At 47.3% G+C, this 25,795-nt stretch overlaps 2 protein-coding genes across 2 annotated transcripts; one reads left to right on the forward strand and one right to left on the reverse strand.

The window, feature by feature from the left end:
• Positions 1-1,388: 1,388 nt before the first annotated feature.
• N7446_010809 (uncharacterized protein) lies at positions 1,389-2,414 on the reverse strand (the record flags this gene model as incomplete). The annotated part of the gene is made up of 1 exon (XM_058519552.1): positions 1,389-2,414. The coding sequence occupies one exon, from the start codon at positions 2,412-2,414 to the stop codon at positions 1,389-1,391; it is 1,026 nt and encodes a 341-aa protein (XP_058368390.1).
• A 6,173-nt stretch (positions 2,415-8,587) lies between these two features.
• Positions 8,588-9,049, forward strand: N7446_010810 (Mannose-binding lectin; the record flags this gene model as incomplete). The annotated part of the gene is made up of 1 exon (XM_058519553.1): positions 8,588-9,049. The coding sequence occupies one exon, from the start codon at positions 8,588-8,590 to the stop codon at positions 9,047-9,049; it is 462 nt and encodes a 153-aa protein (XP_058368391.1).
• Between the last annotated feature and the right edge of the window lie 16,746 nt (positions 9,050-25,795).

Genomic DNA, 25,795 nt, shown 5'->3' on the forward strand with positions numbered 1-25,795 from the left:
GCCAATTCGCCCAGTACGAAGCTGCATCAGAATCGATGTCGTCGCTTTGCGCAGGCCCGACCAGTATTCTAGCGTCTTCTTGGTTGGTGCTTCAATCAGGCATCTCGTCGGGCGGCTGGTCGTTTCCTTGGCCCACGTCCTGTCCCACTCCAGCTTCGCTTCTCTGCGAATTCGCCGTTTCGCTGCGGCTGCGAGGCATATACCCCGGTTGCGAGGGTTCTGTGGGCCGTCCGGTTCTTGGGCTGCTTGTTTTGCGTGTTGGTCCACGACCTCATTGCCAATGACCCCTTGGTGCGCAGGAATCCATCTAAGCTCTATCCGGATGCATCTGCCCGCAAGCCGCTGGATCAGGCCGAGGCATCCTGCTAGATAGACCTGTCCTGACGGCATCCGCGGTCGCCTCAGCGCCTTCAGCGCTGCTTGGCTGTCTACAAAGATGACTACCCCGTTCTTCGCCTGCTTAGCCCATGGCTCTGTGCTTTCCAGAATCATTTCAAGTGCCGTCTCAATGGCTCGAAGTTCTGCCGCATATACGGTGGACGTATCATCATCTCCCATCTGGCTATGAGCATGTTGGTCCTCAAGGTCCACGACCGCTGCCGCCCCGATCCTTCCATCAATTCCGCTCCCGTCGGTGTACAGAATCAAGGGTCTTTCTTCTGGGTCTTTCATCCGGATCTGGTTGTGATTGTTGACCGCAGCTTCTCTGTCCGCGATGATCACCTCTGGTGGTGCTTGCCATGGTGCCAGGACAAATGCCTTTCGACTCTCCCATCTTCTCGTCAAAGTATCCGGGGGAGCCGTAAGACATCCGCCCGCCTTCCACGCTTGTGCCTCCATTGGTGTCCATCCAGCCCAGTCTCTCTCATCTGCCGGTCGGCGACGTAACATCGTTGGCGGGACAGCGAACTCTGGTCCTGTCCGTAGTCGAAGGGCCGTTTCTTTCACCAGTCGATTCATGTGAACAGAAATAGGCGGTAGGTAAAGCTCTGCATTCAGTGCCTCTGCTGCCGTGGTTCTGAAAGCTCCACTGATGAGACATGCGGCCTGCTTCTGGATTGCCACGAAAGGCCGACTGATTATGTCACGATTTGTCCTGTATCTGGCCAATTGGAGATGTAAATGACTCTGTATTTCCATTACCCCTATTTCCTGCTATTTATGAGGTCCATTCTAGTTACATAAGCTATGCCGGTCGGATCATCTATAGACCCGGTTTCATGCAGTATTCGTACGATATTTGTGACACACCCCCTCAGCGGCCTCAGTATCTCTATCTGAGCCGCTGGCAATGGCATTTACTAACGAATCTGCTCCAATTTGGATAATTCCTTCATGATCAGGTGCCTGGAAGCTGTTCTCCGCTTCCTAATGCTGTGACCGGGTTCCTAGAAGCTTATCGAAGATGACATGCTATAGGCCAATTGGACCGCATTTGCTGACGGTTCTGCGGTCTCTTCAATAGCTTCATGGATCCATTTCCTCCATGCTGGATCGGCCGAGAGAGCATTCTCTGCTCTCTGTAGGTTCTCCTTATGCAGTCTAAACCAGTTGGGTCTAATTGCTTCATTTATAACAAAGCAGTTGACTGGATCGTGATGTTTCCCCCGTCCGCAAGGGCATGGTCTTTCTTCAAATGGGACCTGGAAGCTATTCTCCGCTTCCTGATGACCCTTCAAAGTGGAGAAAGACCCCCTTGGCAACGGCGACGGTGATAAATCGGACTGGCCAATCTCCCGATACGTTGCTCTGAATGATTCGATTAGATTCAGAGTATCGTACGAGGCTCCATTCATCACGATCTCTTGATATTTAGCTTGCCACCAGATTGGTAAGACCTCCTTGACTGCTTGCAAGAAGTCATGATTCGCGCTTCTAGCTTCATGAAGCTGTAGTTCTGCCACTTGCTCTCGGAGCTCAGCCCATGACGCAAGCCATTTCTCGATATCTCCAGTCGGTTTTTGGGTCGAGAAGGCTCTCCATTGCATCCGAACTTCCTCCTTATATGACTCCGAGCGCGCGAACCTAGTCTGTAAATAGACTAGCCGTTCGTACGGAGTTTCCAATGCGAAGATAGGGTCGCGGAGACTGCTATCTACGTAGGTGATGATGAATTCATTCACCTCATTCAGACCCTTCCGCTGCCGTTCATAGCGGTTGGTGTCAATTTTGTAGACCTCCAAGAGGTCTCTCCACTCTTTTTTAGCCTCCGAATCCGAGTCTAGCGGATACTCAGGCTGCCGTGGTTCTCGCAGAACCTTCGGACGAGAGGCTTTATCGGCATCGGGGTTGCAAAGGTCCCAGATATCCCGATGAATTGCGAATGCCTTCATCCTTTTATGCCATGCTCGCCATTGTGACGAGTCTTTCAGTTTATCGCCCTTCGTGGCGGAGAGCATCGATGTCAACTCCATTGCTGCTTCTAGTGCTCCGAAGCAGGTGTTCTCGGAGGTTGGTCGGATCGTCGAGGTCGAATGGGTTTCAGGGGTAGGTCGACGGCAAGGTGCTTTTCAGGATCTCCAGCCTAGCAATGGCTTCAAGAAATAGCAGATGTCTTCCTAATAGGTGCGAACCGGGCTCATAACTGTCACGATTTGTCCTGTATCCGGCCAATTGGAGATGTAAATGACTCTGTATTTCCATTACCCCTATTTCCTGCTATTTATGAGGTCCATTCTAGTTACATAAGCTATGCCGGTCGGATCATCTATAGACCCGGTTTCATGCAGTATTCGTACGATATTTGTGACAGATTATGCGTGCCTTGGAATTACTGATGATTATAGGTTGATACCACGCGGAAACCCCAAAGAGCATCTGCGGGATGATCACCGCCTGGTAAATTTTTCGCATTGCATAGAGTGAGGCCCCCCACGTTGACCCTGCCAGGCTTCGCAGTGCTCCAAGGGAGACGCCAGCCTTGGCCACCGCTTTCTCGCGGTGATGGCGGAATTCCAGGCCTGGATCCAGCCAGTAGCCGAGGTATCGCTCAGCTGCCCTTGTGGCTGTCACGGTGTGACCTCGTAGAGACAGCGATGTGTATTGTGGGTCGAGTTCCCTGGTGTTTACAAAGTGCACCAGTGCATACTTCTTCGGGTCAAAAACCGATGCATGTTTCTTGGCCCATTGGTCCGCTTTGCGGCATGCCGCTCTTAGTTTCTTGATTGTTTCGCGTTCGCTATCCCCGTTTGTCATGAAGCAAACATCGTCGACCCACCCGTTGCTAGTCACACCGTTACCGCAGTTCTCAATGAGGTCTGCGTTGTAGATGAGATATAGAATGGGTGAGATCGGTGATCCTTGAGGGATGCCTGTAGGTGTCGGGATTCGATCAGATATGCCCTCGGGCATGCGGATCCGTGTGCTTCGATTGCTCAGGAAGGCCCTCACCCAGGGAACGAAGTGTCCCAGACGTCGTTTCTTGAGGTTGTGTAGTAGACGTTCATGGGAGACATTGTCGTACGCTCCAGACACGTCCAGCATTAGCAGAGATACCACTGGCTTGCCTTTTCCCCATGCGGTTTTGATTCGGTCGATGATAATGTGGATAGCGTGATCGGTGGATATGCCCTTTCGCCCGCCTAGATGGGTTCGTGGGAGTAAACCGTTGGTTTCTGCTGCGTAGCTGATCCGTCGCGCGACAACTGCCTCCAGAAACTTCCCGAGCGTGTTCAGCAGCGCGACGGGTCTGTAGGATTTTGCGAGCTGGTAGTCACTTTTGCCTTGCTTCCGGAGCACCACCGTGATTGAGCGCTGGAAATGTGATGGGTTGTACCCCGTGTTTATGCATGCGTTGAATAACTGGACCATCGTTTCTAGAATCACCGGTATCTCGATAAGCTTGTGCCAGAGAGAGTTTGGTATACCGTCTTCTCCGGGTGCTTTCCCTGCTTTCGCTCCTCGCACCGCCTCCTGTATCTCTTGAGCGGTGACTGCTGGAAACTCGATTTGCTGTGGGTACAGGAATGAGTCTGTGTCGGATGATCGGCTGGCGGTGGTTTCGGGAAGAAGGCAGTCCGGAATGCCTCTGCCTTTTGCTCAACTGTTTCCGCGAGAGCTCCAGGTATTTGGGGATCTTGTATTTTCAGCGAAGGGGTGATACCCTTCTCATATGCCCCGTCTCGGTTTCTTGCCCATTTAGCCAATCGCCACATACCCTGTGGGCCATCTTCAACGACCTGCTGGACTCGGCGCCGGTGCGCTCTTGACAAGGTTTTCATGACGAGTCGTGTTTTTCTGTTGCGTGCTTCAAGAGTAGCACATCCAGTCGTAGGGGTCTTTGGTTCTCGTATGTCTGCGACGGAGGCGACGAACTTCTTTGACCGCAACTTTACACTCGTCGTCAAAGTCGGGGTTCGACCACGCGGATGGTTTTGCCCATGGGGTTGATTCCTCGATTGCTGATTGGATCACACCAATAAGCTCCTGGCATTTGGCTTCTATCCTCTGCGGATCTGCCTGGTATAGGCCTCCTGCCTGTAAACCTCCTTCGATCTTCTGGATGAGTTTCTGATCATCGGTTGCGTTCCAGTTCCTTCTCTTCTGCTGTACTGCAATGGGTGTAATAATATCAAGCACAGTCCTGGTCGGGAAATGGTCGGATGCGTGTTCGATGTCATCCGCCCTCTCGCAATTGACAAGCCTGTTGACAAGGTTGGATGTGATGAAGGTGAGGTCAATCACCGACGACTGATCATTTCGAGACCAGGTAGGTCTGCCTTGTTGGGTCGTCAACTCGAGTCCCCATTCATTGGCGATTTCTAGGAGTTGCTCGGCCTCCTGATCGGGCCTGGTCCCTGTTCCTCCCCATCTCGGGTGATGCGCGTTCATATCTCCAACGATGATGTGTTCTCCATGAGAACGTTTTGACAGCTCATTTCTTAGATGTCTAAGGGTATTGCTGCCCGGCCTATTGTATATGTTGTGTATGAAGAGATCTGTCCAGTCTCTGCCCTGATGAGCCTTTCTAAGTTTCAGTAACTGGTAGTCCTGTGAGACGAGTTGACATGACCAAGTGCTCGGGTCAAGCCTTTTGGACACAAACAGGCATACGCCCGGTTGGGAGAGATCCGAGGCTTGGACTTGATTGTGCTGGCCTTGGGTTGTTCCGTCGGCAGCTGCTTTTGGTGGGTAAATTAGCTGGAATGTTGCCGTCGCTGGTTGGTGCGTTGTGTGTTGCATTTCGTTCTTCCATGGCTCCTGCACCGCGACGACGTCCGCCGCGAGGACATTTCTGTCTCTGAGGAACGTTGCCATCACTGGCCACGATTTGTGTACGTTGTATTGAAGAATCTCAAACGATTTCATTGATGAGTTTGTTCGTCATCGCTTCGTTCGCTGGCCTCGTGCCATACTTCATCATTTGGGTCTTCGATTGTTGGTGCATCCGTCTGAAAAAGCGGCGGAGATGATCCAATCGGTATCGCTTGCCGCTGCGTGTATTTCAGAATCACCAATTTGCGGTATTCGGGGCTCTCGGGGTCCAATTCCCCCTCGTCATCAGGCCCGGACGTGTTACCGGCCTCATTGACAGTGGTGACCTCGTTGATGAATTGAGTAAGTCGGTGTTCTAGGCTATCCTGTTGAGTGTCAGGTTGAGGGAGATTGGCCGGAGAGGGTTGAATGCTGAGCCATTCATTGTCGTCTGGTTGCTCGTCCATGGTGTCGTCCGGCTCGCCTGTGCGGCGCCTTTTAGAGGCTGCTTGGAGCCTTGTTGACCCTTGGCATGCCAGTGGTATCACTGCTGGTTTGGGATTCTTTGGCTTCGTTCTTGAACCCTTTGGGCGGCCAGGGCCTCTTTTAGGCTGAGTAGGCCGACAGGGTTCAGTGGCCTCCTCTGGTAATGTTTCTACTTCTATCGCTGCAGTCTCCACGTCCATTACAGCATCCAGGGGGTTCCGTGGGGGCTCTTCCCCCGTTGCGCCTCCAGAGCGTGTATCGACGCTTCGAGTCCATTCGAAACCATAGGGTCTGCCCTAGTCGAAGGTGCTTCGTTGCCGGTGCTTGCCGTCACCCGGAGGTGCATAGGAACGCGGTGATATGCAGGGGAGTTGGCCAGCGCTTGTTTGGCTTCGTTCATCGCTGCAACCTTCACCGGACATTCCCGACTTGTAGGGCGATGCCCTTCACCACAATTGGCGCACTTGACTGGTATCGCTTGCCCCTTCGTCGACGGACACTCCCAGGTCGGGTGTCCGTTGGCGCAGTGACCGCATTTGAAGAAGTTGGAACAGTGTGACTGGATATGCCCCGGCTTTTGGCATTTTCTGCATAGCTTTATCCGCCCCTCACGACAGAATCGTGATGCATTGTGAATTTGCTTCCCCCACACGATTCCCGAGATGATCGCGCGATTAGCCACGACTGGGCTGGTGAACTCGATCAGGATGGAGCCCTCCGCCCTCTCACCCGGACGGGTCATCCATCCTAGATACTGAATCTTAGCGCCTTCGCCCCAGTTGTTCTGCCTGAGCAGCTCAGCCGCAACGTCAGCCATCGTCTCCGGAGTAACCTTCATCGACCTCACGGGAATATGGTACGCCACCACTCCCCATGATGGTCCTTGGACCACCGAGCCTGGTCCAAAGGCTCTCAGCCACGCAGCATGTTTGCGGAGGACCTCTGCCCCTGCCGCACTGTTGGCGATCATTGCCACATCCCCCGACGGCAATTTTCGAGCGGCGACAAAGAAAGCCTGTCCGGCCAGTACCCCTGAATTCTTCTGACGGGCATTTGATACCCTCTGTCGTTCAGCCCTCTCGACCAGATCTTTTGGCGTCAATCCACGGATTTGCTCGCGGTTCATTCCGACCTTGACGATGACCTCTCGGTCCTCGCGAAGTTCCATTTCCGGTACTCCTGGAGACGATGTGCCGCCGCTCCGGGTGATAGGAGCCGCAGCCGTAGCCAAGTCGCGCTGCCATTCTTTGGCCCGGAAGTTGCGCCACGCTGCCGCAGAGTTCGCCGCGGGGGTAGATAGTGCCGTCGATAATGTGTTCGTTGTCTTTTCAATGGTATTAATTCGCTGGTTCAGGCGTTCGGTGCCGGCGTTGATCTTGGTCAGCGCCCCAAGCACCTTGGCCATCCCCTGACCGTCTCCCCGTTGGGCGTTTAGTGCGTACTGGCGGACGGCACGAATATATCCAGTGACGTACCGGTCCTCCGTGCCATTGTTCTCGATGTGGTTAAGCACCCGGCGGGCCCCTTCCGCGATGTCGTCCATGGATCGGGGCGGATCCGCGAGGGCCGTGGTTTTTGGTGTTCCTCTCCTGTCAGGGGGCAAAATCTGTGCGTTCGCACCCGTCCCAACCATCGCTGCCATCTCCCCTATGAAAAGGGTATCAGGCCGTAGCGCTTGAGGTTACGATTACGATGAACTAATTCACGAGGCCTTGAGACCTCTGATTGGCTAGATATTTCAAGAAAACGTTTTTGCCAAGAAAGAGTTGTCTTCCCTGTCCAGGTAATATAAAATATTCCTGTACCACATCTTTTTGCTTCTACAATGACCCTCATGCATTATTGAGCTCCCGTATTGATTTCTTAAGGATCTACTTCGTCAGGGTATATTAGCCTGTCAACCAGGCAAGGATACCAGTGCCACGCAGGATTTAAAGAAAAGAGGATGAATCGTTTTTTATAAACCAAGACTAAACCATGGGGATCCCTTAAGAGGGGGGATCTCCCACGGTCCTAAATACAGTTGCGGATGCCCGCGGATGTGACTAAGTAGTCATGATAGAGTCTATCTGAAAACGGTGACGGAACCTACTGGTTCCGCTAAGCAAGCTTTCCCGAGATCTGGGTGCCTGAGGCTCCCCGGTCTGATATCAAAACCCGGGCGAATCTGTAACAGATTGAAAGAATTGGCAGAGACTACGTTACATGTGGCTCATGCGGTGCCCATGCTCACACCTTGGGATTTGGTGGCGAGGCCAGTTGGCGCAATGGTTTTGTGTTTGATCCCAGAGATATCTTTTGAGTCCCACAAAATGATCAGCTTTGTGCCAAACCCAAATAATAAAAGTAGCATCGACCTATTATCAGGTTTCTTGATGTTGCTGGTACGTGAATAGAACAACTATTAAATGTGTCCCGGATATCCTACATCTCTGGTTACCGGGCTTGTGTAACGCAACAGCTAATCAAGACGTCACCTGCGCAATAATATTCGTTCAAATATAGCTGCTCTCCGAGATTAGAACTTATAACGGGTTCTTACTTTCTAGCTTTGTCTCTATGTCATGGGCTGGGCTGGTCTAGAACTGAGTCTGTGACATCACCAGGAGTACAATGATTAAGTTCTGACGCACTGTATACTTCTGTCAGACAGTGCAGTGCGAAGACGTCAATGTAATAGTGAGAGATGGACATGCTGATACGTTATTTAGTGATACACTCCACTTCCGAGGCTTCCTATGGGATAGAGCTGTCATATATTCTCCCCATGGATTTATGTATTTAATGGAGCAACCATTTCTATGTATCTCAGCACCTACGACTTTTTGTTGTTCATTTTCGAGACAATATAATACCTTAAGGCCTTCCAGCATATCCCTTGTACTACACAGAACCAGCACAATACATCATGCCCGCTACACGAGGCAGAGTTATGAACGGCCCATATGGTGGAATGGGCGGCGGCTACTACGATGAAGTGCATGGAGAACATAACGTCAAGAAGATTGATGCCTGGGGACGGAGCTATAATGGATACGATGTTCTGAACGGATTTCAGTTCACCTGGGATGACAACCATCAGGGCCACCTCATCGGTCACAAGAACGACAACATTTACGAAGGTTTTGAGTTTAAGGATGGTGAAAAGATAAACAGAATGACTGTCTACGCTGGAGATGGTGAAGGCTATGTCAACGGCTTCGAATTCGATACAAACAAGAACCGCCACTATTCGATTGGTGGAAAGGAGGGCAAAGTTAACCATCTTAACCACCTTGGGACTGGTGACTTAATTGGAGCGGAAGGCAGAGATAGTATTCATGGCTCTGGAGACGTCGTGGATAATATGGACATCTACTTCAAGACCTGAGGGCCTGTTATCTATTGGTGATGCCTCTGGTTTACATGCTGTTATATTTTCAGTTACGTGAAATGCCTTGGTGTGGGTTTTTCCTCGGTGTACACTGTTTTCCCCATGCTGTTATGCGAATGCAAAGGCTACTAAATACACACTGTCATCATAAAATCCTGCTTGGCTGTGGAGCCACCGAAGGACAGTCTGAATAGATCTATCGTTCTCAAGAGTCGAATTTGGCAGCTTGCCCGGAGTACCAAGATAGAGCCCACGCTGGTTGGTGGAGGGTCAAGTGAGATTGAATGATCTACCAGATTGAGCATGGTAAACCTTAATGGTTTGCTGGGTATAATGTCACACTTACCAATGGGATGGCTGATCATGAGGTGCACAAGTTCAATTCGGAAGAGTAGTTTGACATACTATATTTCTACGGCTTTGTCTACTTCTGAAAACGAATTGAATTCTCGCGGAATTGAACACCGCCAGCTGGTTTTGATCCCCGAAGGCCCTACAAACACGAGCTCTGTCAATGCCCATCCATTGTGTGTACTATTTGCAAAGGAGTGTGGACGATGAATGTAGATTCGCTTGCATATTTAGAATCCGGTTCCGGTTCAAAGGTGTCACCCTGGGTCTATTGCCGCCGTTTCAAAATCCTGGGCGCAGGGTCCATCGAGGTCTAGACAGGCCAACCATCTATTCCATTTTCATCTACTATATGCCCCCACAACATTATTGATAGGTCATCAGACACTAATTTCTAGACCTCATATGCCAACCACCTCACGTAACGTCATAACTAGGTCATCATTTAGTATCACTAGCTTGTATCGTGCCACATACAATTGTCCATATACATGACTTAATAGGGTGCACCCAACTACCCTGTCATTTTCGCTCTGATAAATTGTCCAGAAGAGAGAGTGACTTACCTCTACTTAACAGTTCATTAATGGCTTCAACAACTGATAATCGACCTGCTGGTAAGAGCAATTTTTTATTCACAATGTTCTGCCGCAGAAACTGACATCATCCTTTTTAGTGCATGGGTATGGGGATCGTTTGGAACAATTGTATCAGCTACGAGTCAATCTGTGAGCAACCAAACCACTTTCAAGAGCTTTCAATTGAAAAGCTTAGTAATATCTTCAGGCCTACATCAATTTTCCATTACATGCCATTGATATTCAACTCCGATGAAACAGTCTCAGAAGCCCCAATAAGGTGAGAAGCCGTTTCCTTGCTCTTCATACCTACACAGATATTCACACAAATCGATGCCTTAGGGTTACGCAACCCTGGCAATTCATGGCCAGTAGTGGTAGAGAAGAGGGTACATAGATCCTGCATACATACCCACATGAGCCGGTTGCGGAATATATCGCGCTCACTGGAGGGCCCACACGCAAAGCGATCACTCGTACCACTGGTCATGAAGAAACGGAGTTGTTTGACGGCTGGATAATTACGCCCCCTCTCTCAGAATGGGTCCCGAGTGGTACAATTACGTACTTGGACTATAAAGACAGCGACCGAAGTCGTTGGATCTTTTCTACAGTAAACCAGACCCAAACAAGCCGCCTATTGTACATCGATGGAACGGTACATTTGCCTTCCCCTCTTGATTGCTATTTGTCAAGCCAAACTGAGCAAGAGCTAACTAAAATCTAGGAGAAGAAACTTTGCAGGATTATAAAATATTCAAGATTGAAGTGGTTGAAGTACCGCAGGGTAAAATATTTTGAATTTATCTTTGCTGTTTTGTTATGCATGCAAAAGGGCACTTATTGCAGGTTCGCACAGATTGCCAAGTATATTGTGATTTTCAGGTCCAGGCTATTTTTTTTAGTCAACCTCACTCTGATTATCTTTCATAAATCATTCGATTATTAGGGCATTCAGATTTGGAAGAACTCTACAAATGCTAGTATTGGTCCAAATTTATGGATGCGATGATTGAACGTGATGATGGTCAGTGACTACCACTTGCATTACAGTATTTGCGTATGTGTATCATATCTTCACTTTGTTCCCTTTCTTGTCTCTCGCGTTTTGGGGGTTTAGTTGAATCACACCATTTAACTCCAACTAATCCAGAGATTGGCATTGTCGCATTACTTTGTGATGAAAGTTCGGGAAATGGAGAATGCCTCAGGCTTTTCACGACCTTGGGTCGTATGCAGCACCCTAGCTAGTGTGCACTGCACCATTGAATATTTATACCGGATAACTTCACCACATGAAACAAATGTGGCCGTTGGACATCACATCTCAGCATCTCAATTGTATACAAGATAACTGCCTTAATGACCTTAATTTCAGGTTTCCATGCTCTCCTATTCCGCTCGCTTATCCCCTCCATACTCTCCGGTTCACCGCCCAGCATGTGTGACAAACTACCCGAAGTTGGAACCAGCTGCCTCAATAAGGGCACGACGGTGTTCGCTGCATCACGCGCAAGATAACAAGAAGTGCGATACCGTCTTACGTCCGACGCCACACGCGCATACCTCACTATCTCTTTGGCCGATTCGACGAATGTATCCGTTGAGCCTGGCGTGTCCTGTGTGAAGCTGAGCTAATATGGATGCTTTCTCTTGGTTGAGACAATCATATAGCATCTTTGTGTGAGGTCTTGAGTCAGCTTTGCTGGAAGTTGGGATGACGAAAACCAGATTAGGACACAAAACAAGTTGGCGCTGGACCTCAAGCCTGGAGGGGGCTTCTTCGTGCTGAAGACATACATCTATCCGGCCCTGAAGTCCCTCGTCTAAGGCAAGTCTATCCATGATCCCATTTTTGAGTCTACATACGAGCTATCGAAGGCGTGTCCTGGAATCTCCGCCTCATTGTCCACGTTAAAGGAATATATCCGTTCACGCGGGCCCAACAGCACGGTCTCGCCCCGTCTCATATCCTGCGATCTAGTGGACTCCTCAGAGTCCCGCATCAATATATTTTTGCTGGAACAGATGATCTCATTACGTACCGTGGAAGACCTATGGACCCTGGGAGGACGACGTAGAGATCCTTCCACGCTCGCGGGGCTCCAGCTCCTGCGTGAACTCTGGGATCTCATCAACATTCCCACAGGTCTGCGCGACTACCCTACTGATACCTGCCCTTAGACGCGGAAATTGACGAGCAGCTGCCATTGATGGTAAACTTTACCTTACGCCAGGATGATCCGTTTTCTGAGCCACAGGCGTATTTGACCACCTTTGGAATAAACGATAAGGCCGTGGCTGAATCACTAACTACCTTCTTCGAACGGCAAGGCTGGGACGAGATGGCTCGATCGTACGAAGAGCAAATCGGCTCATGCTAGCATGCTTTGTCCCTGGAGCTTACTACAGCCTTTCCCAACACTGACCGGGTCTTTCCCTTTTGCACAGCCCGAATGCCTCCCATGATGTTAATATTGATCAGCGTTTCCTAGAGCGAGCACACGCCAAGAATTTTTTCCCCTGCACGACTAGCTTGTACAACTCAGTTCAGTGTAGCTCCCTAAATACTTCTTAGAGGCTGATGTTGTCGTATGGAAGACGCGACTAGATCACGGACCTAGGTGGCTAGAAATTATTGTATAGGTATTTCAATAGTGTTAAAGAGTGGTTTATTATTAACCAGAGCTCTCAAAGTCATTCTATGTCAAACTGATCTAAATAATTTAGTACTTCTTGGTGAGGGCGGCTATCTTCTGGCTAGACTTTCCTAGGTTCTATGAGCAGCAACGCAATATCCGCGCTTTTAGTCACCAATTCCCTCTCAGCTTCGGACCAAGGATCACATTAAGTATATACATAATCTTGCGCATATACAATTTTTCACTTCATGGCAAGGAGGCTAACCAGCACCGTGAGGCCTTCGATTTACTGGTCTAGACATTACAGTATAAAATGATGTAAACGATTTAATGGATATAATGCATCAAAGCCGGTTTTCTGTGTAAAACAGGCTAGAACACATGCATTACCGAAGCGATTGGATTATACTTTCAGTGGAATATGAAATTGTAATTTGAACGTATTAACCATACCTTGAAAGGGGGGGGGCTGCATAGAAAATTGCTGAAATTAATTTTGCCTCATTTCCAGAAACAGTTGGGCGCAGGTAATGGTTACTTACATATATAAGGAGATAATTAAGGCTTGAGTTAAGTGGAAGTTTTATCTACAATAAGAAACACGAGAATTGAGGTTTGACTGAGCTGGTAGAGCCTTACTTAAGATCGAGTTGTCTAGATCATGCTGCATGCGGCCACGTTGGTCAATTGAACAGGCTGTCGTGTGACCTCCCAAAGGCGGTACTTGGAGGCGTCCTTGGAGAGATCTTGTGAATGTTGTGGTTTTGTATTGAACATTTTTAGGCTGTCGGTGGCAACTGTCTGTCGTCCAAAGAATTTGTCCGAGCTTCAAGCCAAAGCGAGGGGAACAGCCACTCGGTCGTATACTAATCGGCCATAACTGCAAGCTATGAATACATTGACGTGGTTTTCGATCTACCTAGGTATGGAAATGGCGTAATCTACTGTTCATGGATAAAATTGTGATCCTTAGCTCGTTTGTGGCACGCACAACCTTTCGGGCCGAATAAATGTGTGGAAGCCACCCTGGCTTTCTATGCTGCTCAATCAGACTTTGATGTCCACAAGTTTTCACAGTTCATCTTGACCATGCAGGGAAGGATTCACCTGGTACGTCACGCCGAAGGCCTCCATAATCTACGCTTTGATTTGAACATCCTGGATGCTCCTCTGAGCCAAAGAGGCTGGTACGAAGCGTAGGAACTGGGAAGGCGCTTCATCAAAGATAAATCCAACATTGTTGGTGCGATTGTTTCGAGTTCCCTGCGCAGATCAATCCAGACGTTTCTTGCAGCATTTCCACGAATTCTGAACTCCGCCCTTTCCGGGTTTCCTATCCATGAGAAACTCCGTTTGGGCCGACATGGAAAAGTATCTCTCTACGAAGGGGCTCCTGATTATACAACAATAATATCCGATGAAGCTCTTGGGAAGGCGATTGGAAATCCTTCTGCTGTACGGGATAAGAAAAACAAGACATTACTAATGGGTAAGTTAAAGAAATGAGTAACTCAGTCGCAAAGGTTAACCTGCGTCGGCTTTGCAGCGTCCACATCAGGGATGGTACGAGATAAACTACGCAATGCGGTGGCAAGATATCTAGGCCAGGGCCTCAGAATGGTTGAATTGGAATATCAGCCATAGGGTAAGATTTAGGTTGTGTAGGCGGTCCAGCTAAGGACGCAGTTTGATTATACTATCATGTCGATTTCTCCGGTATCGCTACTATATAGATTAGATAGGAACTGATAAGAATGTGTAAGTTCAAAGCTCAGTATAACCAGATATAATTTTGAACTTGGATTTACTGCACGCATTTACAAGAAGAATAGCCCCAGGACGAGGTTTCAAGCGTCTATATATGGCTCTCGGGGATACAGGGGACATTTCGGTGACAGTGTTACCACGTACTCAGATCTTGAGCAATATTAGCCCCTCATGTACTATGTTGTCGGCATCGACTGAAGGGCAGGTTACTAATGGCGTCTATTTGCGGTCTATGTATTCGGATGCGTAGAACTGAGCCCGTCCCTAGAGATTAGGTAGTTTAGGTCGGTGGTTACAGTACAGTAATGTCCGAAACCAAGCTTTACCTCCAATCTCTGACTCTGAATCTCCCCAGGTCCCACCTAAAGAGGAACTAGCCTATTTTAGGATATCTTTTCGCTGGACCAGACTTACCAATGTATCTCCGGTATGGCACCGTAAGTTACGGCAAAGGAATTTAGTGCGCTTTGCAGCTGACGAATTTAATATCACTGTAGATTTTGCGTATGTACTAGCAAGTGAATCTGAGATATTTGGGCGCTAGTGCTACAACACTATCTAGTCAAAACGTTCGGTAATCTGTCATAGCAATCGCCGACGTCATTATGATGTAAGCCACTCCAAAGTCATGAGGAGCACAGCACCAATTGCCTGCAATGGCAACGACTGCTACAGACATAGCTTTTGAATAATCACTATATGTGCCAGAATTTTTCTATCAATATGTCAGTACGCCTGTTGACCTTTTTTGAAGCTCAAGCACGATTGACAACTTGGACCGACGAGCTTGAATACCTAGGGTACATTCTTTGTGAGCTGATCGATAAGGAGGGATTGAATACTATAGGATATCGATGTCATCAGGCAGCTGATCTGCCGGTTATCATTGACATTCTTCGTCTTCAGTTGCAGGAACCCGATGGATATCTCGCTCAAATGATGAGCGAAGACGAACTAAAAGTCTTCCGCCGATTATTGAAAAAATCGAAGGAAATTAGGAACCTAATGGTGCATCATAACATTCGGAATGACGAAAGATTGAATGATCTTGAAAACACAAAAGAGAGTCTGAGTGACATGCTTGAATTCGCCATTAGGGGAGCTGCCTCAGATCGTGGAGTCTATCAGGTTTGCTTTGATATTGACACATAGCCGTGTCACAGGACCGCCCCCCACCCTCGCAGGTAGGGGGTGTCCCTCAGCCATAATGCAATTCTCAGCCATAATGCAAATTCTCAATTTCTTCAACTTCTAGCTATTTCCTAGGCGCGTGAGGTCCAGAATCCATGAAATAAAGCCCGTCAATAGCCTCATTAGCCAATAATGTATTATCCTCCTCATTTTTAAGTGTTTCCTCCAATTCCTTAGCCGCTAAATCGGCCGCCATTTTCACTGCGTCTTTCCGCCAAGCGCGAAGCTTCGATTTATCTTCTTTCTCACACCTATGCTGTACTAGCCTATTACCTGAAATTGATGAAAGGGGGCTTTTCGTAGCTCCCTTTACCTATCGCTTACTTTTTGGCTTATTTCCAGGCGTTTTGTGGCTAAGGGCGCGCGTAAGGCTTATCTCCGTAAGTTCCGCATTATATAGAGACGATTTTCCGGCATCAATTGCGCGCCGTATATGCTTCCGAATTTTTTGTAAATCAGGAGTCGGGTTCTTAAGCAGTGGAAGAACCGTATTCTCTAATTTTTTTAATGCGCGCGTAAGAATTGGGCGGAGAATTGGTTGCTAAACTTAGGAACTCGCGGGCGGGTGACGGCTCATCGTATATGCGTAGTACCTCTTTATCCGAATACTGCCCTAAATTATCTAAAACTCGTGTAGTATCTAGTGGCTAGATACTAGTAGATTTAAACGATGTTTGGATAGTTTTGGACCTTAAGGCGCGGCGTCGGACGGCGTCAATATTGCGGAAAAAGTCGCGTTTTTTATTGCTTCCACCCCACGCCATAACTTCAGTATTCGCCATTTTAAACTTATGCTTTAGGCTTAAAAAAGCCTTAGCATCAAGCGGCTAACATATATGAGTCGTGTGAGGTACAAAATACCAAGGAATGATTAAGTTTTCCTTACAAAAATCGAGAAATTCGATAGTGTAGTGGTGGAACCCGTGACAGTAGCGTATTCGTGGCCTGAGGTATCACAAATGCTTCAGGAAGTTTTCTTGCAGTCTTCTCCTTCGAGAGAGAGCATCCTAGCACCATCAATAGAACTACAGTTTTTCCACCAGGTAGGGGTGTTCCCGATACGATATCGGCAGGATTTCTCCATATCGGGTATCGTATCGGCTACTACAAATAGCTTCAAAAAATTATCGGTTATCGTATCGGCTCACAAAATTGTCTACCGATAATTAACGGCCGATAATATCGGTTTTCAGCCGATATTATCGGTAGTATACCGATATTACTTGTATAATTAATAGGTACTACCATGAAAATTTTTCTAAAATCCTGCTGCCTTCCAGGTTCCAACTACACACCCGCTACCCCCCTACTTCCAACTTCCAACTTCCAAGCATCCTGATTACTCTCATCATTATGGCATACAAAGGCAATGAGGACCTGCAAATGACTACACGAAGGCAGGCACGAGTTGACTATGAATTGCTTAATGGTGGCCCTGATTCCCCTGAAGGACTTCTACCATCAGACCAAATCACTGAGTCTGATATATCTCAGTTTTTTTCACAATCGCCATGGCAATTCAATTCTCCCTCTACCGATCAAGAATCTCTAGCCTTCTCAGAGATTTCACCTCATGAATCTGCCTCACAAACCTTTACCCGGAAGATCAAGAAACCTCGCCCAGCACCGACTACCGATTGGATTTGGGATTACTTCTCTACAACTGAGGTATCCCGTGAGTGGAAAGTCCTCCGTACAGGGAAACCAAGGACTGTCGACATGGATATCCAATGTACAGTCATCGATGAAAAAACTGGCCTACAATGTAGTTGGAAAACCTCGGAATCACAAAGGCAGTCATCAACCTCGAATATGCAGCGTCATCTTGAGAGAAAACACTCAGTTCTTCCACCTCAAAGTTCAAATTCAAAGCAAAAAATCCAAGATATCCGCCAAGTCTTCAAAAAACAAGGGAACCTCTCAATCCAAGAGCATCTTGAACGCAACATCCTTCGATGGGTTATTCAAGACAAGCAAGCTTTTCTAGTCATTGAATCTCAGGCTTTTCAGCAAATCTTTGAAGATATTCCAGGAATCACTCTACCATTCACATCTCGATCAACTGTGAGTCGGCGATTACAAGAGCAATTCAAAACCCAACGATCAATGTTGAAGGAGGACTTAGCTACTACATGCAAAACAATTGCATTATCTCTTGATATATGGACAAGTCAGAATCACTATCCTATCCTTGGTATCATTGGCCACTGGCTTACAGAGGGTTTTCACTATCGTGAAGAGACTCTAGAGTTCTGTGAAATCTTTGGACCTCATACAGGGGCGAATATTGCTACTGTGGTTCACAAGGCCTTAGTGGAATTGGATCTCACGTCAAAGTTGACGACAATTACTGGGGATAATGCCTCAAATGTTCAAGAGATGGTTTCTGAGTTATGGTATCTTTTGGAACAGAATCAGAATTTTTTACAACCAATTCGATTTTCTGGACCTAATAGCTATGTTCGCTGTCTGGCTCATATCTTGAACCTCATTGTGAAAGATATTCTTCGTTCCTTGAAAGCTGGAAGTGTTTCAGAGGCCAATTCGATCTGTGATAATCTACAATCCAGGAATTCCCAATCGAGCTCATCATCAACCTCTCCATCGATCTCATCTCAATCAGCATTAGCTAAACTCCGGATTCTTGCTATTTGGATTTCTCGCAGTCCTCAACGGAGGCAAGACTGGAAGTCAATCTGTGATGAGATGAAGCTCGATGATAAATTCATCGAGTATGATGTAGAAACACGGTGGAATTCTACCTTTCGAATGCTTAATGATGGGATACAAGCTCGACCTCAGATTAATCGACTCTGTGCTGTACAGGGTGAAATTCCTCCCTTTACCAATGCAGAATGGGAACGACTTAGTCAGATTCATAAAGCTCTCAAAACCTTTAATGACTTGACGCACTTGGTATCTATATCAAGGCCACAAATCAGTCTCACTGTCCCAGTTTACTATAAGCTTCATGATCTTTTACGGGATGATGCCTTAGTGGGATATGATGATGATATTGCTAATGCAATAAGGGCAGGCATGAAGAAGTACCAAAAGTACTATGACTTCATGGATAACTCTGAAGCTTATTATACGGCATTAATGCTTGATCCTCAGCTCAAAGGTGATCTCATACTTCATGAGATGGTAGATCAAGAGGCTGCCCAATTGATTATATGGGAGACTCGTCGGATGCTCCATAAGAGATATCCACCACTTCCACAATCAATTCCATCCTCGCTCCCACAGACAAATTTAGACTCGAATCCACAGTCAATTCTAGACTTGACTCAGGAAGATTCTCTCAATCGCAAAACAATGCGGTTATGGATGCTGAAAAAGCTACAGCCTCAGGAATATCAATTTGTTTCTGATATTGATCAGTACTTTGATAGTCCTCGGGTTACTATCACAGGTGCAGAGGATCCAGACTGGCTCTGCAATTGGTGGCGTACCCATAAGGGCGAATACCCTCAAATGGCAGAGGCTGCAAGGGAATTTCTTGCGATCCCAGCTTCAGAGGTATCAGTTGAGAGATTATTTAGTGGAGGGAGAGATCTTTTGGGAGTTCGAAGGCATAGTTTAGGGGCAGATACTATGAGGATGTTGATGCTGATGAAAGATATTGTTTAGTTAACTAGTTGAATTTATTGCTTAGTTTGGTTAGTTCGTTGAATGAATTTATTAATTGATTAGTTACAGTTGGTTATTGCAGTAGCTAGGAGCAGAGTAGGATTAAGAATCTAAGATTGTTGGACTATTCAAGAGAGGCAATACATGCATGGATGATATATATATATATATACATGTATGCATGCAGTAACTAGTTATAAACAAGCCTAATTAGGCTAGTTTACAGGTCTACCGATATTATCGGCGCAGGTTTTTAGTAGCCGATAAAAAACCGATAAATTATCGGCTACTACTAACAACTTCTCAAAGTTATCGGTTTTTTTATCGGCTACTAAAAACCTATACCGATAATTAACGGCCGATAATATCGGTACAGGTTTGTATCGGAATTATCGGTAAAAACTGATATCGGGAACAGCCCTACCTGTTGGCTGATATATCTGGGTAATTATCGACCTTCATCATGGCTGCTTCGGCCCGGAATTGATACACCTTGCTCGTATTTCTCTGAGAGAAAATTACAGACCCTTGTAACCGACTTGCACAGCCACCGTTTTGATACAGACAAGCCACAATACTTGGCAGTACTGTATAATTTTCGATACATCAAACAAGCATGTTTCCGTAAGATACCAGAGTCGTATATTCTCAACCAGATGTTCGTCTGAATAGTCTGATTTTCTACAATATGCACTGTCAAGTTCAGCCGCAGAAAATTGGCTTATTCGAACGTCAGATCAACGAGTCAACTCCTTTATGTTCAAAGTCAACTTCATCCAGTGTGTTTCTGGTGTAAGTGGTAGAATATGAAACTGAAGTTATCTACAGTGGTGTAACATTAGTATTTGACCTCGAGTACTTCGGGCCAGGACCCACTTTTTTAATACTGCCAGCAGAAACCTCCAAAATTGAATTCAATTTAATAGCTAGTATGCCACCCATTATACTTAATGACATCAGCTACCCTGTGAGGCATTGTCTCCGATAGATGCTTAAATAGATCAATATCTAAACTTTCCCATGCTTCCTGCGCAGCTTCTAGTAGCAATTCTAGCGTAGATACGTTATTAGGAAGCTGCATAAGCTCAGGATGACGCTTAAGAATTTCGGCTTTGAGTAGCGCCCAGAGGTTCTCAATTGGGTTTAAATCAGGCGAGTAAGGTGGCCATTCCATGATATCGCATTGAAGCTCACTTAAAGCATCCCGTACGATATATGCCGTGTGAACAGGCGCGTTATCTTGCTGAAAAATAGCATTAGAATCAATGCTATTAAGTAGCGTAGGTAAGACGCGCCGATAAAGCTCTTCGATCGTACGCGAAGAAACGCCACCTCTCCGAGATAAGGGATCTCCGAATAGTGGAATAAGGCCTGATCGACGCGGAAGACCGGAAAAAGCAGCCCAAAACATCTGCTTAATTTGCTTCCCTCGCGCTGGAACCATTTGAACCTGATGGCCCTCTTTCGAATGCTGAAATAGCTGATCCTTCGGACGCGTAAAAGTCCATTCTTGACGCTGGCCAATACCACGTTCAACCGTACATTCGTCAGACCAATAGACGCGGGCCCAATCCTCCGACGTAAAATGCTGATATTGAAGGGCCCAGCGTAGACGTTTCTCAGCGTGTGTAGGCGTTAAGGTCGGCCGCTGCATTTTTCTCCATTTTCGAAGGCCCATTTCGTGGGTTAGACGCCAAATTGACATACGGTGGACCTTAAAATCAACCTCTCCGAGTAGATCCTTGATCAAAATTGAAGGCTTTTCTTGTATAGTATCGTAGATATAGTCACGATCCTCTTCAGTAAGCTTCCTCGGTTGGCCTGAGCGTGGAAGACTTTGCTGTTTTTTTGACGCTTTACCTCTTGGGTAAGGGTGTATTGAATAGTTGAGCGTGGAATGTCGGGAAAGCGCTGCTTCTTAATAGTCGTAGCACCCCAGCCATTTGTAGCATGTAATTCGCAGATCTTAGCCCGGGTAAGGCAGTCAAGCTCTGGACCTTTTTTTCCGCGTATTGGAGGCATTATTATAGAGAGACAGAGTGAGAAACGCGTAAAAATTATAGCGTAGATACTGGCGCGTTGAAAACGCGAGTGTTGACGTACTAGTAAAGTAGGCGGTCTAAAAAGCGGTCACGGCCCCGAAGTACTGGAGGTCAAATACTAATGTTACACCACTGTAGGTGACCGTAAAACTGCCGCCTCGGGTAAGCCAGCGCGACCGCACTTTTAAAGTTTGGGCGAGGCGACGGTTTCCGCTGCCTGATCTTGCTCAACTCTTCTTCTTTCCTACATCATGCATGATTTCCGACATCCGAGAAACATGAAAAAATGCTTGTATCCGTACGATTCCGGGGTCATCCAGCTAAACGTGCAACGCTTAGGGCAGAACTCCGACAACAACTCGTCCTGGATGGCTCTAGTAGACCAATCCACAGGCAGTGGAAATGATGTTCCGGCACATATTGCGAGACAAATTACGTGTGCTTTACACCCTACTCTATCCGGAAATGACCGGTTATCCTGGTCTTTAGATAGATTACGACTGAAGTGAGTCTTTCAAGTTCCACGGGAGATCGATCTAGGCATTTCATCTGATCTGACATTATACTATTTAGGTACGTCAACGGTGTGGATGTTGTATCCGCCGAAAAGCAAATTCGTGCAAGTTCTGCTATAATAAGCTGCAATCTTCCGCACCTTTATCCAACTGCCAGCAACAGCGAAACATCTTCAGAACTCGACGTGTCATGGGGTGCATATGACGCGATTATCACTCTTTTGCAAACTCATTTCCGTCACTGCAAACAAATCATGCTTGTACTTTGGACTGATCGCACTATTAGCTTATGGAGGCGCGAGACAGGGCAGGAGAACGATGCTATGCTAGCCCGGCTTGAGAAAGTCCTTATCCGGGCGGATGAACTTCATCGCACACTTGCTCAACAGGGATGTGAGTTTTCGATTTTTCCGTCTCCGGCCGCATTCGAACTGTGCCTAGATCAAGCAAAGGAATCAGGTGGGGTTCTCGAAGAGGGTGACTGGGATCAGAACCGGGGTGCTGAATCCCGCGTCTGGCGCAGTATTGAGCCACAACTGGGCAATTGGATTCGAACAAGCTTCTTTGACACGTGTAAAAGGGAGGATATGGAATTTGTGTGACACGAGATTAAGGGCATTAAGGGCCCGTATTATTTCCCTGGTCGTCTGTATCCATATTGCTTACTTTATATTTAATATGACTTACTGAATTTCTCCTTTGCGAGCAATATTGTTTAGCTTACGTAGACTTAGTTACATCGTTGCAATTGATCTGTAATAGCCCTTGGCCACCAAACAAGAAGGGATTCCTCGCGTGGATACAATTACATTGATGCCTTGTTGTCACAGAGAGCCAATAGAACTAAGTTCTTGGGACTTCTGCTGGCTTACAGTAAGATAGCTGCTCCCAGGAGTCCAGGAGCTTTGGGTTTAGAAAGCTACTGAAACTAATTGAGGGGTGACGACGGTATCTTCTAAGAGTTAATCGATAAGACAGAGAAGACATAATTGCTCCCAGGAACGAATCAGGAAGTAGCGCTTCTCCGGCCAGCAAATATTCTAGCCCATGGATTGCTCGCAAGGCCTGTGTACTGAATAAACGAAGAAGTCCCAACTAGCGATTCCCACCACATATAAAACGGAAAGAGGAAATCGACCCAATGACGTAGCTATAGGGTCTAGAAATTGTCAGGGCTGCTACAAGACAAGATTCGGCCCTCCATTGGGGTATTGACAAGAAGGAATTTGGTTCTCACAGTAATCTCAGTAAAGTTGAGTTAGGACGTGCGATTGGTTACTCTTTTGATTCCATAACATGGCCCATGTACACCTTATCATTGGCTTGATACCTTGTATCTTCTTTCGATCCGCACTTCCATCTCGTGGAAGAGGTAATTGACGTTAAAAGATCTATAAGTTTTAGAATTCCCTTATTAAATAAATCTGGAGCCTTCTTCTCTCTCTTGCTCGGATGCGGGGACCTGCCGCAGACCAGCGAACGGCATTTTGCCCACAGCTCATCTGTCTAATATTTCATCCTCACCTAGTATATTCATTGTTAGTGAACACATCTTCGGAAAGGCCATGAAACTAAAGGACCGTCTGGAGGTTGTCTTTGTAATGGAGGTATTTATTTGTACTCTTGTTCAATATATCCAGATAAATGAAAAATAAGCTGAGGATAAGGCGGAGTGCCACTCAAGGCCGAAGCAGTATGTTCGAGAATTTTCAGTGTTGTTGGGCAATCTGCCGCTTATCGCTCCTTACTCAGTTCCTAACCGTTTGTCCTTAACCGTTTGTTCTTACAGTAGCTAAGAAGAACAAGGGGCTTCTCAATCATATAACCGCTCCTCATCGCAGCAACACACCTCGGGCACTTTTCTTCTGGTTCAGCCTGTGAAGAAAAATAATCCAACGCACCGTGTATCTGTATTCTATCCCTCGCGATGATATCTTCGTACCTGCTCAGTAGCAATTGCGCGGCGAGGTGCATCTTGGCCCGTTCCCTGGAGAAAATGGTGTCGGAAGCTGAGATGTGGTCCGATACCGCTTGTAGGTATTGAATCGTATCGTTTATCATCGCCGTACTGATTGCTGTAACTCTTGGAAGTCTCTTTTGCTGCATCTCTTGCGTCGCCAGTTTTCGTAAGAGGGTTGAGGATTCGGCTGCTCTCTTTTTCCCTTCCAGTGAGGGTAGATCTTGGTTTCCTGCCTTCATGCAGCTTTCAGGCGGTTTAAAGTCTCTTGAGCTAGCAAGAAAGGTAGCAATAGAGGTAGCTACAGTCGTAGCTACAGATTCAGACAGGGACCGGTCAACGGACGGTTACGAAACCTGGTTTGCGTTGCCGCGATCTCCGTGGATGAATTGGCCGACGACCAGACGGAAGTTTTCACCCGATTCTTTGCCTCCATGAAACATGCTTGTTAGCTAATTGATTCCTCGGGAAAGGTGATCTAGAAGGATGATACCAGCTTGCCATATATGTCCGTTTTGAACTTCTGTGTCTGGGGTAAGGGCCCTGTTTGACATCCGTGGCAGCTTGTAATCCATGATTGCTTGGTTCCTCCTAATGGATATTGTAATGACAAGATCTTGTAGGGGAAAGAAAACTTGAGAGAATCGACCACAAGACAAGGACAATTATGACCTTTAAATTTTGTGGGCTGAAGCGGTCATGTCAGCCTTTGAATGCATATTCACATTTATCTTTTCGCGAGTCAGCCTTATCAGCACCGGCTCCTAGGAGCATTGTGGATGTCAATATTGCCTCGAACGCGGTATAAGGGTAAGAGACCTCAGCAGATTAGCAATATTCTCAGAGTGGTTGCGTCTCTCCACTAAGCGATGAGCCTACATCGCTTCTCACTTGGAACGTTACGCCAGGTATCATCTCCTGTTATTCTGGGGCCTGATCATCCTCTCGCATATTTGCTTGGATTTCTGCTGGGTATTTATGACAGGGAGCTGAGAAGCTCCACCATCGCTTCATTTCCATACCGAGCTGCCCATAATAGTGGTGTCCGACCATTATTGTCCATCGAGTCCACCTCCACATCATCTCGCTCAACCAGTAGCTTTACCACCGCTTCAAGTCCATACTCAGCTGCAAAAGGCAGTGACCCAGCCGCATAAGACAGTGGTGTCCGACCGTACTTATCCTTCGAGTCTGCCTCCACATCATCTCCCTCAACCAGTAGCTTCACCACCGCTTCATGTCCACCCCCAGCCGAAAATGATAGTGGTGTCCGGCCATCATTATCTTTCGAGTCTGCCTCCACATCATCTTGCTCCAGAAGCAGCTTCACCACCGCTTCATATCCATTCAAAGCAGCACACGACAGCGGTGTCCGACCGTACCTATCCTTCGAGTCCGCCTCCACATCGTCTCGCTCCAGTAGCAGCTTCGCCACTTCCTTATGTCCACGCTCAGCTGCGTGAAAAAGTGGCGTTTGACCATTCTTGTTCTTCGAGTCCGCCTTCACATCGTCTCGCTCCAGAAGCAGCTTCACCACCGCTCCACGCCCATACAGAGCTGCGAGAGAGAGTGGTGTCTGACCATTCTTGTTCTTCGAGTCCGCCTTCACATCGTCTCGCTCCAGAAGCAGCTTCACCACCGCTTCACGTCCATACAGAGCTGCGAGAGACAGTGGCGTTTGACCGTTCTTGTTCTTCGGATCCACCTGAGTACTATTTTTTGCTAATAGCAGCTCTTTCAGTCTGTCCTCAGCTTCTACCGCGAGAAGGTGCAAGATTGTATTTCCTTCTTCATCCTGAACAGAAGTGTGTCGGAACGTCAAGACTTGGGCGAGGTCAGGAACGGCGCGTAAGAGTGATAATTGGTCACGAGGGTTGAGATTCTCCGTCGTGAGGAGAATGATCTGTCTCGGGAGATGAGCACGATCTTTTGGCGTTCTCATCGTCTAGCGCATGAGAGATACGGGAAGATAATAAAAGCCCACAGCAGTCTGGTCTTCTTCTTGCCACGCTTAGAGACGTCGCTAAGCTTGAGCGCTGTTTGGGGAAGAATGCGGTTGTTAGCAGA

This window comes from Penicillium canescens (genome assembly GCF_028828765.1).
Source record: "Penicillium canescens strain IBT 15451 chromosome Unknown utg000007l_segment0_segment0, whole genome shotgun sequence".
NCBI lineage: Eukaryota > Fungi > Ascomycota > Eurotiomycetes > Eurotiales > Aspergillaceae > Penicillium > Penicillium canescens.